We start from the raw sequence: 19,337 nt of genomic DNA, 5'->3' as shown, positions 1-19,337 counted from the left end.
TTGACATTCCTTTAATCTCATATTTTTAATGCAAAATTTGACCTTCGGATTTTTCACATTCATTTTCATGTCGGGGATACGTTGGAAAGGGCAATTCGGCTTCGCAGTTCCCTGTTGTCGATAATGCAGCAGTACAAACATCCTGATGGAAGAATGGTCACCTACATCCTCTCAGACACCTAATGGAATCCATATCACCACGGGCAAGGGCTGTAATTAGGACAAAGGTGGCCCAACTAGATATTAAATAAAGGTTCCTAATTTTTTGTCCAGTGAGTGTAAATGTAATAAGTTGGCCCAATAAAAATAAATTAATCGCACAACGGGATGAAAAACTCTTCGTTACCTTCAAATGCATGCCATATTGAACAAAACTGGCATGTGTTGCAATGGTAACGAACAAAGTATTTCCTTTGAAATCACCAAGGTCACCAGTATTAAATTAGTTCAACTGAAGTAACAATTGGGAAGTTCTATTGAAGATGACGTCATCTGGTGATGTCAGAGGATATAAAATCAAGTTACGAACATAATGACTATACCAAATTATTTCACATCATCTGAATTAAATATTTCTCTTTTGTCTGCACATACGTTTTCCGGGTTTTTATCTCCACTCCTTTTCAATGTGACAATATATTTACAGATGCCTGTACTGAAAAAGAGATTTTGTTTTCTTCTCTCTCTCTATTGTTGACACCAGTACTTTCTCAATAATCAGTTTCTCTAATGGTTTCCGAGACTGCAATCTTTTAATACACCATCCTAGTTATTTGCATGAAGATCATAAGTACATCTATTGTACCCTGTAGCAATTTCTGCGCGAATTGAGAATCTAATTCAAATGATTCTTTCACAAGGTTGCGTTAAACTTTGTTTAAATAGTAGAATAAACAAGGATCCGATCATTTCTAGAACGTATAAAAAGCAAGCAATTTGTTCATTTTCTTTCATTCGACAACGAGGACAAAGACTGTTTAATTCTACAATAGATATTTTATAACCCTTTTACATTTGAGTTTGTTTGTGCTTTAAATTGTCCGCGGTTAGGGGAGAGGGAGGGGAAGAGAAGAAAAGAAAGAAGGCGAAAGAGATAAATAAGGAAGAAAATCACCAACGATTGTAACGTGGCTAAGCATAACAATTCCCTCGACATTTAGTTTTCTTCAACCTTTGAAGCCCTTAAGTACCTTAATCTCGTGAACCCACAGAAACCTGGTTTCCAAACACTGTACCTTCTAAAACTCAAAGTCTATCTTGGTAAAAATATCTATCCATGACCTCAATCTTATTCATCTTCTCTGTACCTTTTCCAACAAGTCCTCATCTTTCCCAAGGTGGAGTCTCCAAGCATGTATGCGATATTCAAAATTCGGCCTAATCAATGCCTTATATAAGATTAACCAGCAGAAAATGGTAATGATGTATTGTACTTTAAAAAAACATTTGTTTTATTTCCGGATACTTTTCAAGGTACTCTTTCCTGGGAGCTTCTTAGTCGATCTGGTCATGGAGAAGACAGATGATCTTTTCGATTTTCAAGAGCCGTTATTGTTGGAGCATGAAGCCATGTAACCAGATTGTTTCATGTCCACCATTCAACCAGCTAGATGTAGTAAATATCTTTCTGTCGTATCGGACCAACTTCACCCTGAAATGATATATTTTCAACCAGATTGCGATTTTTCATCGCAATCTGGACTGAACTTGAGAAATTCAGATGTAAAAAAATTACATCTGAATTTCTCAAGGAAAGTTGTCGAGATTTTCAACATATACCCTGTCCACCTCCAGGTCCGAATCCAACTGAGAATGTCTGGCATATGTTTGAAAGGGCACTTCGACTTCGCAATTCTCTACTGACCATCACTATACAGAACCTGACCATATCCTGACGGAAGAATGGTCAAATGTAGATGTATGCGCTCTCAGACATCTAGTGGAACCCTTGTGGATAGCACAATTCGTAGAATCGCCGTCCTCCCCACACTGGGTGTAAAAGAGTTTGAGTCCCGTAGATGAAGTGAGGAAATTTTATGGGCCTTTGTCACAATGAGGCTGAGTTAGTCGGTCTCAGTCGAGGACAGCATGGTTTTTTCTCCCAGGAACTCTGGTTTTTCGTCCTGCAAACAGAAAATCGTCCACAGAACACACACACACACAATTTACAGACAGTACACAAGAAGCAATATGGCCTAGTTGCTGATGTTCCTAAAACCCTATAACAACATCCAGTGGAATCCGTATCATAACGCGTACTTTCTATAATTCTGACAAAAGGTAGCTGAAAGAAGGTTACTAATCTTTTGGCCAGTGAGTCTAAATTAAGCAATCTAAATAGTGGTTTTATAATTTCTTTTATTCAGTGCACTGCCAAAGCAGGATTACATATCTGCAATGGTCATTGAAATGTGAATTTGGCTTATGAAACAGTTTTATAATAGGCTCGATGTTATTTTATTCTTCGAATTTCATGTTGTGCGAGAGAGAGAGAGAGACAGAGAGAGTTTGCCCAGTTGACAAGAATAACTTAAAAACAGCTGTGTCGCTTTTTCCAAATACATGCTTTTGAAGCAAGGAGACATGAAGTCCCACTTAATGCACGTATCCATTAGGCTTCGAATAGAATCTCGACCCTGGAACGTTATACGTCATCAAATGGGTGTGGCTTCAATAATTTCAAACGTTCACTGCTTAAAATAAGTCTGGCTGGCTCAGATGGATTGCAAGCATTTTCTTCTTAATTAAAAAAAAAATCTCAAAATGGATGTTTCTCTTTGGATACAAACATCAGTGGATTAATGAAAGAAATATGCGTCCCTTCTCGTATTCTCTGATTTCCAAACAAATAACTTATTCCACAAACGAATCCATGTTGTCTAATGCAATATCTATTATGCAAACAAATCATAAATTTCCTATTTAATGTATTACTTTAATTCGAAGTGCATCTTGAGTTCTTTTTAAAGCTTGCCATGAATATTTATGACAATCCAAACACACGAACGCTACTGACTCCATCACATCTTAAAAATTTATACGAAGATTAGAATCGAAATGATAGAATTAGTCGACACTTCTATGATTTCCGTAATTATTGCAGTCTTCCAATGGAATAAAAATCAATGCGAGTTTAATTATTCACAGAGAAAGCTCTGCTAGTTTAGGATTAAATAGATGCATCCGCTGTGGTCTGAAAGGCTTATAAACGTAACTCTTTTCCTAGTAGTGGTTTCTAGAAGAATCTTAATTTTGAAGACGAAAGAGGACATTGAAGGATGAAAATTATCATTGATTGAGTTCAGTCTAATTTTAAAAAGTAGTTTCGATGTCAACGAACCATTAACTGCACAGGCCCCGCTTTTACGAAGGCCCTATCCTCTCTTAAAATATTATCTTGTAAAAAGCATACATTGCGTACATTAATGACATCGGTAACTTTTTGGTTTGAGGACACTTAGACGTTTTTGTGGTGGAGATAGAATCCTGCTGTATTCCTTCCTTGCGGAGTGGAGCTATTTCTCTTGAACCATGATCTTGCTTTGGCTTTCAATTGTTGCTTTGTTCCAAAAAGTCCCAAAGGTGTTCAATTGGACTTCTGGGATGGAAATTCTCAAACCAGTGTTTAACTGATCGTGCTTTGTAACGTGGGAAGTTGTTATTCTGATCGGGGCTGTTGTTGTACGACCTCCATCTTCATTACATTGGATCGTGAAATAGCTCTTCATTTAATGGTGGGCTACCAGTCTTTGAAGTCACATACAATGTTTCCAACAGCTCATTTTGGGTATCCTACTCTGATGAAAGGATCCTTATAGGTTGTTGTAGTATGGTTTTAGGAGCATTAGCGACAAGGGCCATATTGCTCCGTATATACTGTCTGTAAAAAAAAAATTGCCGAGTTTCCAGGAGAAAAACCATGCTACTCTCGCCTGAAACCAACTAACTCAGTCACGTTGTGAAAAAGGCTAATAAAAGTTCCTTGCGCCATTGATGGATTTCGAATTCGATTCTTTTCCACCTGGTGTGGTGAGAACGGTGATTATACGAAATATACTACCCACAAGGGCTCAGGAACAACCGGTTTCTAACCAGGAGTGAAGTGTTCCATTATTTGTATACAGTATTTGCCAAAAAATTTCAAAAAGTGTAAATATATATTCATATATTTGCATATATTAATTCTCTTAAAATCAGGTAGCTGAAAAATGGCCAATCTATGGACTCGGTACCATGCCAATTTATTTATTTATTTATTTTTTTATTGACAATGACCCACGTTTTGGGTTCATCTAATGTACATGGGATTCATTCACATATGCAAGGAAAGGTGGTACATTTTGTTTTTTATAAGTGGGAATTAATTTATGGATTTAATATCAACCCTCAACAGCCCGTAGGCAAAATATTACGATATGTTACCAGTGGGAGGTGTTGGTTGTGTGTGGGGTAATGGAGAACGGATCAAAGGTTGCTAAAAGGATCTGTTGTTGCGAAGTTATTGGCTGTCGCTTTTATCATAAACAGGTAGACATTTACTTGGATTCTTTTAGTCGCATTCTATAACCGATTTCTCCGAAAGGGCAAAGGTTACCGATAATCCAACCTTTGATCGTCAGCTGCTACTCCAGCTCACTTTTAGATTCAATCGTGCACCGAGCAACGTCCATATTTGAACCAAGCGGTCTTTCCCCTGGACAAACAGACTAATCGACAACAAAATATCATTACTACGCTCCTTAAAGAAAATTTTCTTAGATCAAAGCTTAAATACAACACTTTTACACTGCTGGTAAAAAATAACTACACCTCCGAATACAATGGAAGAAGTTGTAAACACGGCGCCATCAAAAGGCACGTGTTTTTTGAGAACTATTTGTCCTAGCGGAGGTATACAAGTGAGTGGGAAAAGGCCAAACTTGGCATGCGCTTGGTCGTTGCTAAGGCAGCACTATTTGCCTGCATGTGGTGGACAGCGTTGGTTGTCGGGCTGGTTTTTCCTAGTACAGCAGAGAGCGCATATACTGTGCTACTTAGTTTATTATGTGTGTTTAAGTTTTGATCTGTGTTTGGTGTGTAGATTCAGAAAGTGAACAAGAAGGACTCAGAAAATGGCATTAAGTTCGCGACTGAGCCTGGGAACAGATTTAACGAACTATTACCTGTGGACTGTCTGGCTGCTATTTGCAGGTAAGTACCTACGTACACTTTTGTGACAGTACCTGTGCCTGGTCGATGAATTGTAGGTTGCTGTCACAGCATACGGAGCCGGTCCTCGTGTCATTGATCAATAAAAGAATTAACCCTCTTTAATTTCCCATTTCAATAATACTACAATATTTAAATTAAAGGCGCTAAATGGATATCTAGACCTGATTTGATCGTTGATTGGAAAGCGAAGAAATAAAAATAAAAGGTTGAAGGACTTTTATGTAAACAAAGTTTAAAAATAGACGAGAGATTTTTCAGTTTATCCATTAAGTTAATCCTAAAGTGTTCTTATTTAAAATTTGTGTTTAAAAAACTTCATACTCGTGGTTTTTCATTGCTTCGAATTATCGTATGAAACTTTATTTTCGAGTTTAATTAAACTGGAAAATGTTTATCAAAATGCAGACGATTTTTTTTTGTCATTGTTTACTTTTTTTTAACAATTAATTTAACAATGCGAAATGAAAAATCCATTTTTTCCTCCAATTGTCACTATTAATGGCAAACGACGAGAAATGTACACTTATTTTCAGACTCGAAACAATCGTCTGACAATATAAAAAAAAAAATGTCGGTAACCATGGTTACCTAATCATTCTGCAATTTACATGCTTTCGAAAAAATTCCTTTTTGGAGTGTAAATGTTAAATAATATTGTATTTTTGAGATTTAATTTGAGAATTTGCAATAAAAGCATCACAAATTCTTCACTCATACGTTAAAATATTAAAATATCGCCCTATGGCTACCGGATCAATGCCACTTCGGTTCGAAAAACATTTTATTAACAAGAGAAATTAATTACCCGCGCGTGTGTGGCATTCTTCCATACGATGATTGCCTATGGAACTTACTGTCATCTATATTTGTTTAGCAAGCTTTCTTTTCTAGTCAAATTAAAAATCGATATTTAATTTTGTATTCATAACTTAGAAGGCTTTTCTTACAGCACGTTGAAGTTATGGAAACTAGAAATGGATAGAATTTTAACTGAATATTTAATGTTGTGTACTTTTAAGATTAAATGCTTAATATTATATATAACTTTATAGAAAGCTATTTCGTTTTTAAAATATCTGGATTTTGTTGCTTGGAGAATTTTATGAAAATTTTAAATGAGTGCTTGAAAATAGATGAGTGCGTGGGATTTAGGATATTTTCAACAATAGCTGTAGGGAAATGGAGGAAAGGGGGGGGGGGGTTCTGATTCACAGGTTCCGCACTTTCCTTTCTAATTGAATGGTTTTCTTGGAAATTTCTTAGGCTCTTCTTTAGAATTTAAACTGGCCTCCAGGTTTTTTCGAGACGTCTGCTTTAATCCACAGACCGTGACAGAATTCTTTTAGAGAGAGAGAATCTGAATCTATAGCGCCGCAAAATAAGGTGTACAGCAAAACTTGCTTTTGTTGTTTGTATACTATATAGAATTAGCTTTTTTTTTAAAATTAAGTGTTGATTTGAGCGGGCTCATTGTGTGCGTGCGTGTGTATTTGTGTTCTTAATCAGCAAACATTTTGAAACAACAAAAGCCTAAATTAATGTAAATTTACTGTTTAAGAATCTCATTCAATTAGGCTTAACTAAGCCTAATTGCTGTGGTATTCACAATCGTGAAGGATTATTCATCCGTAGGATTCTGAACGTTTTTGGTGTGGAAGAGAGGTTGCCTTTCACAAATTCAAAGCCTCGCGAAAGCGTATTTTGTGAAGACTATCTTAAGGAAAAATGCGCGATTCAGACGACTCTTTCAAGTTGATTTTTTTAACTGGATTTGAGTTAATATTCTAAGAATTTTTATAACTTATAAATTGGATGGGTTTCGAAACTATTTTTACATCTCTGACACTTTTATTCTGTTTGTAAATAATTAATAATCGATAATTGATTTCTAAATGCGCAATGGAAGGATATTAAATAGAGCTGTAAATAGGTAATGTTATGCAATGAAAAGTATTGTAAATGTTTTTTTTAAATTTATTTTAAGAGGATGTTGCGAGGTTGTTTATAGAGAATTAAATTGAAATGTGAATAATAGTAATTCAAACCAAGCGAATTTTATTGTGTATAAACCACTTCATTAATAATTGACGACATTTAATTATTTCAATTCTTAGGCCTGATGATAGGATTCTACATGGAAAGCTGAAACGTTTCTAGTTATTAAATACATAGTTTCATCGTGCAGGAGGGTTTTGTCATCAAATATAAAGACAAATTAATAGAATGAATCGTTTATGGGAGCCAAATTAAGAAGAGGGGTTGCTTTCTTCCTGTACGTACACTACTATTAAATTTCTTGCACTGCTGTTCACGCGTTTTTGTGTGCCTACCTGTCTCTCCGTCTATCATCAAGTATAAAAGACCACCTAGTGATTCGCGAGGGGTTCCCTCCCCCTTTTGTCGGTTCATATACTGTCTGTCGATTAAATCAGTTGCAGTTACAAAACCTAACTTCACCCAGTAGAGTAATGGTGCTGGAAAAAGAGATGATTCTCCTAGGATTTATAGAGTTCTCGAACGCCTGCTGCAGACAATTTACTGTGTGGTTTTTATAAAATACAGTTTTAAAACTGCTGTAGTAGAGAGAAGAGTAAACAGTCGAGCTGATCGCTTCAAGTAAATCTTGTATCGTGTGTGTGTGTGTTGGCGTGCAAAAACGGTACCTCCGTTTGAGACTTGTTTGCACAGATGTTGGAACGGTAGACTGAAATAAACTCGGGCCTTTTCTTCCTTCCTGCTTTTTCTCCGAACAACGCGTGTTCTCTGGGTGTTTTTATTCATTGTTCGGGGTCCCTTTGCCCGCTTGGTCTTTTTTTGTGTGCGTGTCTCTCTTTGGTAAGTCACACTATTGTCATCGGAGCTGGTCGAAGGAGCGATCAGTCCGGACGTTGGAAGTCTATAAATAATTCGCTGGGGTTGCCCAGCAGTTTGCAAAACGGTGGATGATGGCTTTCAGACAGATGCTCGCTGTCTAAGGTTATGGGTTATTTTGGTTTGGTTAGGCTTAAGTGTTGGCTCTCATTTGACCCTTGCTTTGACAGGGGTACGCGTGCTTTTAAACACAGGGAGATCAGATGAACCCGCTATTTGCAGCTGACGTTTGTCCATCACTTGAGAATATTACCAACAGTTTCTTTTTTGTTTGCACGCGCCGAAATTGCTTGAGATTATCAACATGTAATCAAAGAAGGCAATTCAATTATTAAGATTTATTATCCAGCATCTCACGGGCGTGTACCATTCACCTCATTGTACAACTTCCATAACTTGAATTAATCTCTGACTTCACCAATCCACTTTTAAGTACTCAAAATTATATTTATCTCCATGCGAAAGTTTCTCATAAGCAATTTGTAGATTACATCAGAATGTTGGACACCTCTTGGGGGGATGCTTTTTTTTTTGGCACAATTCCCGTTGCATGTGTATGTGTATAGCTGTCACGGAAGGCCATTAGACAAGGGATGAGCTTAATTCCTGTTTCAAAGAGCAGTGAACACGTAGGTAGGTTGAGGTAAATACATTATCAACTTAGAAGGACGTGTTGCTCAGAGAATACATAAACACGACGCCATTTTTATTATTAAGTTGGAGTGGATAGTTTGCATAGAAGCTTTCATTTATTCTGGTGATTATATAGGAAAAGAATAAAGAACAAAAGAAAAAGCCTTAATGGGAAATTCGATATATAATTAGACTTTTAAAATATGTATTAGATTGAATCCTACTCAATCAATAGGGTAGGAAAATTAATTTTTTGAAAATAAATCAAAGATACCTTCACAACGAGTTGCCTTGGTATCACACTACTTCAAGGAATTGCTTTGTAGGTTTTGAAAAAGCACTTTTTTTGTTTTTGATAATAAATTTTTCTAAGCAATTTCATTAAGGAGTTTGAATTATTGGGGTTTTCTATTTAGAAACCTTTCGATTTATTTCTGAACTTCAGCACATGCTCTCCAAATTTATCCTTTTTTTTTATACAGCTAACGACTGTTTGAAAATCCATTTTTTTCCCCTTTCTTTCTTTCTCCTCTTATGTGCGTAATCATTTTCGCACTGGCAGCCGTTATATTGGAGACAGAAACTATTTTCTTCCTTCTTTCTCTCTCCTAAACGGACTATTCTGTTTCCAGTAGCGGTGATCCTGAGGTACGTAGTGCTGTTGGTGAGAGTTTCTATGACGCAAATGATTAATGAAGGTATGTAGCAAGGGCAAAAACCGCTTAAAAGTATCATTCGCATGTTTATTCCGGCTATTGGACACCTTGTAGAAGCAGAATTAATCATGTGGTGTCGCCCAAAGTAAATCTTAGACAAAGAGTGTGGCTTGAATTAGATTAAAGGAGGTGTCAAAAGAACTCTACACCAACTTCATTTTCAGATAATACGTTGTATCAGAGACTGCCGCATTCTTTTCCAGGTGCAACAGTGTCGCTATTAACGGACACTTTGGACAGGTGTGAATTCTGAAGGTTGTCTTGTCTGTTTTCTGAGGTTCAGGAAATAAAGTACTGTAGTTGATTGCAATAATTCGCGTTCATTCTCTTCGTTGTTGCTTATTTTTGTCGCAATGGCTGAAATTAATAATAGAGTTCAGTTTTTTTTTTTTTTGGAACGTTAATTAACATTTTGTGTTTTGTGACGTCATATAAATCACGACGGCGCCTTCATTTAACGCTTTGATTTCTGGATTTGGTCGCTAATGGACAACTACAATCGTTAATAATCCTGTTTAGCGCTTTTTCTTTTTAGATTCCAAATCGTTAGTGGCTGGCATCAAAACAGCTGTGAGTTGTGGTAATGGTACAGAGTTTAGGAACGATTGTGTGGTACACAGACCCACCAGTTAATCCACCCTAATAATAATTCTTTAATAATACTGTACAGCTAATCATGTGAGCCCTCACATACGCTCAGTAATGGCAGCCCCGAGCAATACATTTAATAATTCCGACCCTAACAGTATTTCTGACGCACTGCACATCGAGACCCGAAGTGGAGTAATATATTTTCAATGGGAAATATCGATGCGGGTGCATAGCTGAATGCGCAGGGAGAGAGAGAAAGAGAGAGAAAATGGCTGAATTAAAAAACACGCCCTCTGTGGAATATTGTTTGAGGAGGCTCAATGATTTTCTCATTAATCCCAGCAGAGCAGTGTAGCTGGGGCCGGCACGGTTTTATTATGTGCCCTTTTTATTTCTTAATATCCGTTCTGTTTCTTTCTTAGTCTTCTCCTTTAACCATTTTGTTTCCGGATTGATTTTTTATTGACTTATCCGATAATGATTTTTCTGTATTTACTCTCTCTCTCTATTTTTTTTTTTCTTTCGATCTCCCAGTATTCTGTCTCTCCCTCCTGAACCCTTTTTTTTTATTTTTCATATGTTCTATCTTTCTGCATCGTTTCAATTTCTATGTATCCTTTTCTGTGTATTTCTTCGAATTCTCTTCCGAGAATCTCTCTCTCTCTTAAAAAAAAAATAATAAATAAAATATAGTATCTTTCTTGTTGTCTTGTAATTTATTATTTTTCCGTTATTATTTTCTTCCTCTCCCTGTTATTCTATTATTTATTTCCATTATTTTCTACTTCTATTATTGATTTCCTTTATTTTCTGCTTCTATTATTTATTTCCATTATTTTCTATTTCTATTATTTTCTTGTTTTTGTTTTTTTTTTTTTTTTAACAGAACGCTGTAATCTCTTACCGTTTCAATTTTTATTCTCTTTGTCTGTTCTCTTCTCATAATCTAACCATTCGCATTCTCTATCTTTCTATGTTTCAATTCTAATTATTTATCCTTTTATATCCTGTATCTTTCTGTGCCTTTATTCTCTCTTTTGAATCTTTTCTTTGTTTGTTTTTTTTCGTATGTTCTATTTTTCTGTATTTTTTCGATTTCTGTCTCCTTTTCTGTATTTTTCTCTAAAGTTTTTTGAAACTCTTTCTCTCTTAAAAAATACAGAAAGATATGAGAAAAAAATTCTATGTCTTTCAGTATTTTCTTCTCTCTATCTTATGATTTATCTTCAGCATAGTTTCACTTCTCATTATCTGTCTTTCCATTTGTTCCCTTCCTCTCTCTCTCTCCGAAATATAAATAGGAAGCTACGATCTGTTAATATTTTTAATTCCTCTCTCTCTCTCTGTCTTATACATACTCACTCATGATATGTCCTTTTGCATTCTCTCTCATTATCTGTCCCTTTGCATTCTTCTCTTTTTCACACACACACACACACACACACACACACACACACACACACACACACACACACACACACACACACACACACACACACACCTTCTATCCATTTATCTTTCTATGAAGAAAATTGTCCTCTCAGACAGCATCCCTAGATATAAGTAACAGCGAAGAAATACAGAAAACAGTAAAAATATAAAGAGCAGAGAAACGAAAGAAATTATTGCATAAAAAATAAAATCTATATAAATATACAAATAAAAATAGATAAGTATGTTGTCATATAACGTACAACCCTGGTGTCGTTTTCAAGGGTCAACCACCAGAATTTCACTATAATATAGGTTCTCTGTTTCTAACGCAAAGAAATAAATAATTAAAATGGTTAAAATGTTAAAAACATTAAAGAATTACATATTTATATCATATTTTTTCTATGCCTCTTTTAAGTTGATCTTTCAAAATCCGTCTCTTCTAATCTTGTTATGCTTACTCTCTTCCTCTTTACTGTCATCCATTTATTTTTATATCTAAGTATTCTTCTATTCCCACCAGTAAATGAAATTAATGTCCACTGTCTCTCTGTCTCGTGGCCGTGTGATAATTTAGACCACTCACTCTAGGTATAAAGAATTTAAATTTCTGCATTATAGTATCGTAGAGAGGTAATCGTTCACTAAAGAGTACCCGGAGATAAATTTCCAACAACCTTGCTGGGGTGTTTTTATTCTAGAGGGAAATAGAGTAATTGCAATCATTCATATTTCATACTATAAAGCAGTCTTTGCTTTCTCTTTGAGTTTTGCACTAGTCTTTTACACCCTGTCGATAAGAATATCCCAAATAGTCCCCAGAAGGTCCTCGGAAATGGCTGCATTACCTAAAGAAATGATACATCTTACTTCTCTTCAGTAACGTTGCCTACATGAGCGCTACAGCCAGCTAAGTATTACTTGTGGATTTTCTATCTTGTGTGCACTTCAAGTAGACGGGCCCATCTATTTTCGTTCAAAGAGACTACTGCATATTTTCCTTTTAGATGGCTCGTTTATACGCGCGGTGTGTGAGAAAGAGACAGAAAAGAATACTCAAAAGAAAATGTTCCTATGACTGCTTTAGAGAGATAAAAAAAAAAGGAAACCGGAACACTCCTGTTTTTCTGCAGCAGACATCTCCAGCTTGAAGCTTCAAATTTTCCATCTTGACACCTTTTCTACTGAGCAGTAGATGGGAAGCAGGGAAAAGGTGTGTACTTGGAGATATGTAACCAGGCCGATACCCAAATGGCTAAGAAAAGAAAGGATGGTTAACCTCACTTTGAGCGACAGCAAATCTGTTGGGCTCAGCTGGAACGTGCTGCTGAATCCGGACTTTGGAAGTTCACTTTTTGGGATGCTTGAAGTGCTTATTCTACTTACGGTTAGAAATAAATAAGTAGCAAGATATTTGCTACTACTTTTACGTAAACAGCTGATTAGGTACAGAAAATATAGATAGATTAAACCAAATCAGGGCCGGATCGATAGGTGATACGTTCCTGAGGGCATCGCTTATGAAAGGCGTCTGGCTTTCAATTTTTAATTCCTTCTCAGGCAGTGGATTGTCTACACTTGATCTGAACTAAATCTCTGTATTTTAAAGCATTTTTTATTGTTTTATGGGGGAAATATTTGGGGGCCCATTACTATTAGCTCATGTTATACTCGTAATGCCAACACCCCAACTCTTTCTGCCTTTTCAGAGAGCTTATGACTACACCTGGGCTTTAAATAATCAAAATTGATTGAATATCAGACCTGAGAATTTATAAAAGCAATTTTCACAATTTCAATTTCTATAAAACATTGACTGTAAATAATACCTTAATTTCAACTGAATGTGCCAACAGAAAATGAAGATCAGACCGGAGAATTTATAAAAACCAATTTTCACATTTTCAATTTCAATTACAATTCCAATATCAAATTCTGCAAAACACTGACTGTAAATAAAATCTCGATTGAATGCTAACAGGGAATGAAGATCAGACCTGAGAATTTATTTAAAAAAACCTGGGCTTTAAATAATCAACATTGATTGAAGATCAGACCTGAGAATTTATAAAAAGCAGTTTTCACAATTTCAATTAACATTCCAGTATCAGTTTCTATAAAACACTGACTTTAATTTCAATTGAGTATGTTAACAGGGAATGAAGATCAGACCTGAGTGTTTATAAAAACTGAGAATTTATATATATATATAAAATAAAAAAACTGGGCTTTAAATAATCAAAATTGATTGAAGATCACACCTGAGAATTTATAAAAACAATTTCTACAAAACACTGACTGTAAATAATTCGTTAATTTAAACTGAATGTGCTAACAGGAAATGAAGATCAGACGTGAGAATTTATAAAAACAATTTTCACAATTTCAATTACAATTCCAGTATCATTTTCTATAAAATCCTGACTGTAAATAATCCCTTAATGTAAACTGAATCTGCCAACAGGAAACGAAGATCAGACCTGAGAATTTATAAACACAATTTTCACAATTTCAATTTCTATAAAACAGTGACTGTAAATAATATTTTAATTTCAATTGAATATGCTAACTAGGAATGAAGATCAGACCTGAGTATTTATAAAAAAAAAAAAAAAAACCTGGGCTTTAAATAATCAAAATTGATTGAAGATCAGACCTGAGAATTATAAAAATAATTTTCAAAATTACAATTACAATTTCTATAAAACACTGACTATAAATAATTCGTTAATTTAAATTGAATGTGCCAACAGCAAATGAAGATCAGACCTGAGAATTTATAAAAACAATTTTCGCAATTTTAATTTCAATTACAATTTAAATATCAATTTCTATAAAACACTGTAAATAATCCGTTAATTTAAATTTAATATGCTAAGAGAAAATAGGGAAGAGAGAAAATGTAAGATGGACGTAAAAGACAAAAAGAAGAAAGGAAAATAAAAGTGAAAGAAGGTGAAATTGAAATAGAAAGAAAAACACTTTGAAGGTACGAAAAGAGAAAAATAGAAAATGAAAGACAGAATACAAGAAATATGTTGGAAAGAAGATAAGAACAACAGAGAGAGAGAGAGAGGACAAAAGAAAATTAATAAGAAATTAAAAAAAACGAAGTAAAAATAGAAAATAAGATGAATTTCCTATTTTCCATCTTTTCCACACGACACGTAAGGGATTTAAAGAGATTTTCATAAAGACGAAGTGAGAAATAATTATTCAAAAAAAAAAAAAAAAAAACACGCGCCAACGCTCGTCTAATCTTATTTTTAAACAAGCGACCGGCCCTGCTTGGAGAGGCGATCTCTTTTGACGTATTGGCATGCATTTTACTGCGAAGATAGGAGAAGGAGTCAATGTTAAGTGACACTAAACCCTGCCTCACCTGTTGGAAACTCGACACAGGAAGTGTTCGAGAACTCGCGCCTCTCAATTACAGTGAAGAGTACATCGTGATTATTACTCATTTCATTTAATCCTTAGGAAATGGTGTCATACCATCCACGAATTAATACTAAAAAATTAATTCGAGGAAGAAATGTTTATTCATTGTTCCATGAATTGTACCTGCTTCATGCTCATCTAATTAACTGCAGTATGTGACGTTGAAGAGCGCCCTCTGAATAATAAAACAAAACAAAACATAATACTACTTGGCAGATTTTTAGATACATGCCTATCAGATTGCGATGCTGATGAAGAGATTATAAGAAAAACGCCAACTACGTACCCCTTTTACGTGCATCTTAATGTTTCACGCTTGAATTGATAACAGCCCAGAAATTCGCCGTAATTAAGTCTCCAAAGTGTTTCTTAAAAAAAAGTAACTTCGTATCTAAAGATGCTCAGCAGACTACACCTGATTTGGATACTCTCAAGAAACTTTAATGGCTCGGATTTCTTTCACATCAATCGCAAAAATTGTCAACTTTAATGCCATCTTCCATGGAAGGCATTCAAGTTCTAACATGTCTTTTATGCTATTAAAAGTGCTCGACTAATATCTGCATTGTTACAGCAAGCTTATGATGAGGATTCGATGGTACACGTCAAGTTTTGTACAGAATGCATGTCTGTGTCTGTTGGAAATATTTTTTGACCACAAAAGACATCCAAAAAGACAGATCTTTCATTGTTATTCACACTAGAAGCGTATCCCCCCCCATCGTTCCATCTCCTATGAGAGTAGTATCAGTTAGCATGCCAGTTCTAACATTTAGAAGTTGATGATTGGCTAGTTTGATTATTTTTTCCTGGTGATAAAAGTATGGGTGATTTAACAGCGTACAGAGTCAGATATTGTGTACTGTTAAAAGTACCCAACTGATACCCGCACGGTTACAGCCAGCTTATGATGAGGAGTCGATGATACATAGTCAAGTTTGTACGGGATGCATGTCCCTGTCTGCTAGAAATATTTTTTGACCACTAAAGACAGAATCTTATAGATTCGAACTTGGTTCAAATTAAAAATATGTTGTTGAAGGGTACACCCATAAGTTTTTGGGTTATATTAACGAGATTAATTTTATTGAACTTTCATACGCGAACAAAAATGTTTTTGATGTGAAAACATCTTTGGCAGAACCTACTAAATTTTTCGGACTGGTAACGAAAATGCGAGACGGAAATGACATCATTTCCTAGGTGACGCTAACTCAGTCACTAACGTTGATTCGGTATAGTAAGTAGCGGGCGTCAGCATAAAACGTTACATCGTTCATAACTTCGGTTCTATCTGTTCGATTTTAAAAATTTAAACGGTTTTGATATTATTTCGTCGTCTGATATCCAATTTTGAAAAGTTTTTAAATACAATCTCCAGTGTACATTTCCTAAGGATGTGTTTACACATAAAAAAACACCTTTCGTGCGTACAGTGTACACTCGCTGTTTTTTTGTTTTTTTTTTGTAAAATTTGTTGAAAAAATATTTTTTAAGTAGTGATGCATTCAAATATGGCCCAGTAGTTTATGGTAGATAATGTCGAGAAGCTATTTTCGCCGAAAATTGAAAGGCGCGTCTTCAAAAATGCAGTGTACGGTACCAACGTTCGCTACTACCAGAAAAACTTAATTGTATCACTCGGAGACGTCGCTCGCTGTCATCCTATCGATCACAGGTCGTTCCGATCGGTCAGTACCCAGACGCGGGTGGGGTAAGGTAGAATAGCTATTGAGTTGTTTAACGAAACTTATAGAAGCTGCTGAAACATCAGGAGAGGAAATGGCTACACTACCATTCAAAGAATATTTGTTTGAGAGGATCGATTCCTGTAACCCACTTACAATTTTAACACACCTTCCCTCTTTGATGCAATCAAGCTCTTCGAAGCTCTTGCCAGAGTGCATTTCTCTCTCTCTCTCTCTCTCTCTCTCTCTCTCTCTCTCTCTCTCTCTCTCTCTCTCTCTCTCTCTCTATCCAATCTAGCGAGGTCCATCACAAAGATTTCTTACAAGTGAAACATCTTTGCGATCGTTATTAACACAATTAAGGTGATTCACTCGAAAGAGTCGTCAGTGCAATAAGTGTCATGTCACAACATCCTTAGTAATCAGAAGCAAATGGAAAACTTAGCAGTGGCATCCGTAATCAACATCTGCTGCACTGAATTTACTTAGAATTAACCAGCTTCGGGTACCTGAAGCTCTTTATGGGAAGTTGCTTAAATTCGCGTCCTCTTCCTGTTAAGAGATCGGGGGTCATAATACAATCAGATGTGCGCTACTTGCATTTTGAAACCTGATTTGTTCATCTCTGGTTCGCTCTCTATTAGCGATGACGTCACTGCTGATTCGGTTTACAGTTCACGTGATCAGTTGTCTGTACTATGTACGAATTTGTGAATTAAATAAAAATCATCACTCCTTCTTTTATGATTTTTATTTTAAAAATCCCAATTGAAAAATATTATCTGTATGTGACGTAACATGACCTCCTATAGAATTATGTTAGCACAAGAGAGAAGAGAAGTTACATTATATTTTGTCTTTGGATAAACGTTTTGTTTTCTTAATAGTTTTATGGTTTCTTTGGAGAATTTTTTTTTTTTTTTTTCTTCTCCTATAATATTTATTCGTTGGCATTTTGACATTCCTCTCCTTCGATAAATATCTGAAGGAGTATTTACACCATCCGTTTTGGATGCCGGTTTGTAATTTCGTATCTATCAAACTTAAATTCCCTCGGAAATGACAAAAGACGTGGACAAAGCAGGAAGATTGGGCCTTCACTCCCAGCTGCTGTGGCAATACGGTTTGTCCGTTGCCACCAGCTGCTATTCATCGTTGCTATTTCATGCGGTTTCATTGGTCAACTGCTCATTTCATATAGTGACGTTTCACATTCATATTGGCAATTTCTCTTCCGTTTTGTTCCAGCAAGGGTATACACCAAAAGCGAGAGAGAAAAAAAGAGCAGCACGATCCTTGTTGGCCATTTTAGTTCTGTTTTGTTAAAGTGCTTAGTTTATAGCCTTTAAAAAGACGAAAGAAAGAGACGATCAAAATTTTTCACGTCAGTTCGGATGTGAAAAATTCCTATGCTCCTTCGTTCCATGTGTACATAATATACGTAATGAATCAGATAACAGAAAAGTGACCAATGTATTGATCTATTTATAATTTAAAAAAGAAACGGAAAAGAAAGCATCTATATAACTATCTGGAAAATTTAAAGATTATTTATATTATAGATTTATAACTTGATTTTCTTAAAATTACGTTCGAAAATATCATATTACAATGTACATCTTTTTAATATTTATATGAATTTAAAGAAGGTGGTCATAAGTAAAAAAAAAAAATTTTTTTTTTATTGGGATGAGGCGGGATTTTTTTTTGTTTTGTATTGGGATAACTGTGGCATTTATTTGTCCCACGACAAAGAAATGCCACCGTTATCCCAATACAAAATAGCTGTGGCATTTCTTTGCCTCGCAGCTGTGAGGCAAAGGCTTTTCTATAGAACAGCCTTTGCCTCACAGCAAAGAAATGCCACCGTTATTGACCTCATCCTAATAAAAAAGTAACGGTGACTGTTCTTTTGCGCCAATCTTAAATATTTCAATCTGAAACCTCTTTAAATGCGTGTTCAAAAACACTTTTATTTGAGGCCACAGTTGCCTTCAAGGCTTTTTAGGTGTTAGCAATTTCATTTCTAACGCTAAGCTCAGAAACAACCTTTCTGCTACAGTAGCAGCAACTTCCAATATTTATCCTGTAGTCATAGCAACAGTATCGATAATCTAAATAACTTTCAGTAGTCCTGAAATAGGAGTGGCGTTTCCTACTTGCCACTACCTCCATTTACTAGGTTAGGAACAGGAAAATGATTTCTTAGGTTGGCTGATAAATTCATATACACTTTATATATATATATATACGAACATGAATTTATCACCTTATTTTTTTCATTTTTATTTTTATTCTTCAGATTATGATATTTAAATAAGCAAAGCTGCTTTTCGCGTTATAAATGTGTGCAATTTCGGTTTTTAATAGTTCGCAAAGCTAACACATATTATCCTATAATTATACGTAAATAAATGATGAATAAGTGGCTTTTTAACATCATGTCCGTTGTCACCACAATCAAAACAAATGAAACCAAGTGGACACAGCATGCGCAGTATTGCAATCGCATTAGCAGCATGACGTATGCTTTGCACGTGCTCACTCCACCAAAATCAACATTTTCAGGAAGCCATAACTGCAATTTTATTGGTGCTCGCTCGCGTGCTCACTTTTATATTTTGTTATTTTGAACTTTGATCATTTTTTGGCTCCAATTAGGGGAAACAATTTTTTTTTTTCTTCTTTATTCTCGTTTTGGCTGTCGTGTAATTTCTGCATTTTCCAGTTTTTCCTGTTTTCACCTAATGCA

At 35.4% G+C, this 19,337-nt stretch overlaps 1 protein-coding gene across 1 annotated transcript in view; it reads left to right on the top strand.

Annotated features, from left to right (window-relative positions):
• The first annotated feature begins 4,976 nt into the window (after positions 1-4,976).
• The window catches only part of LOC150080120 (cell adhesion molecule Dscam1-like), a 328,057-nt gene continuing 313,696 nt past the window's right edge, over positions 4,977-19,337 (top strand). Inside the window, exon 1 of the mRNA XM_090382099.1 lies at positions 4,977-5,190. Within this exon, the coding sequence (XP_090238225.1) occupies positions 5,112-5,190 (79 nt within the window). The 5' untranslated portion in view covers positions 4,977-5,111. The remainder of the gene's footprint in view (positions 5,191-19,337) is intronic.

The sequence above is a fragment of the Mastigoproctus giganteus genome, chromosome 9, assembly GCF_048544385.1.
Source record: "Mastigoproctus giganteus isolate SK-2022 chromosome 9, ASM4854438v1, whole genome shotgun sequence".
Classification (NCBI taxonomy): domain Eukaryota; kingdom Metazoa; phylum Arthropoda; class Arachnida; order Uropygi; family Thelyphonidae; genus Mastigoproctus; species Mastigoproctus giganteus.
Note: the sequence above shows the minus strand (reverse complement) of the source record. Positions and strands in the feature narration are given on the sequence as shown.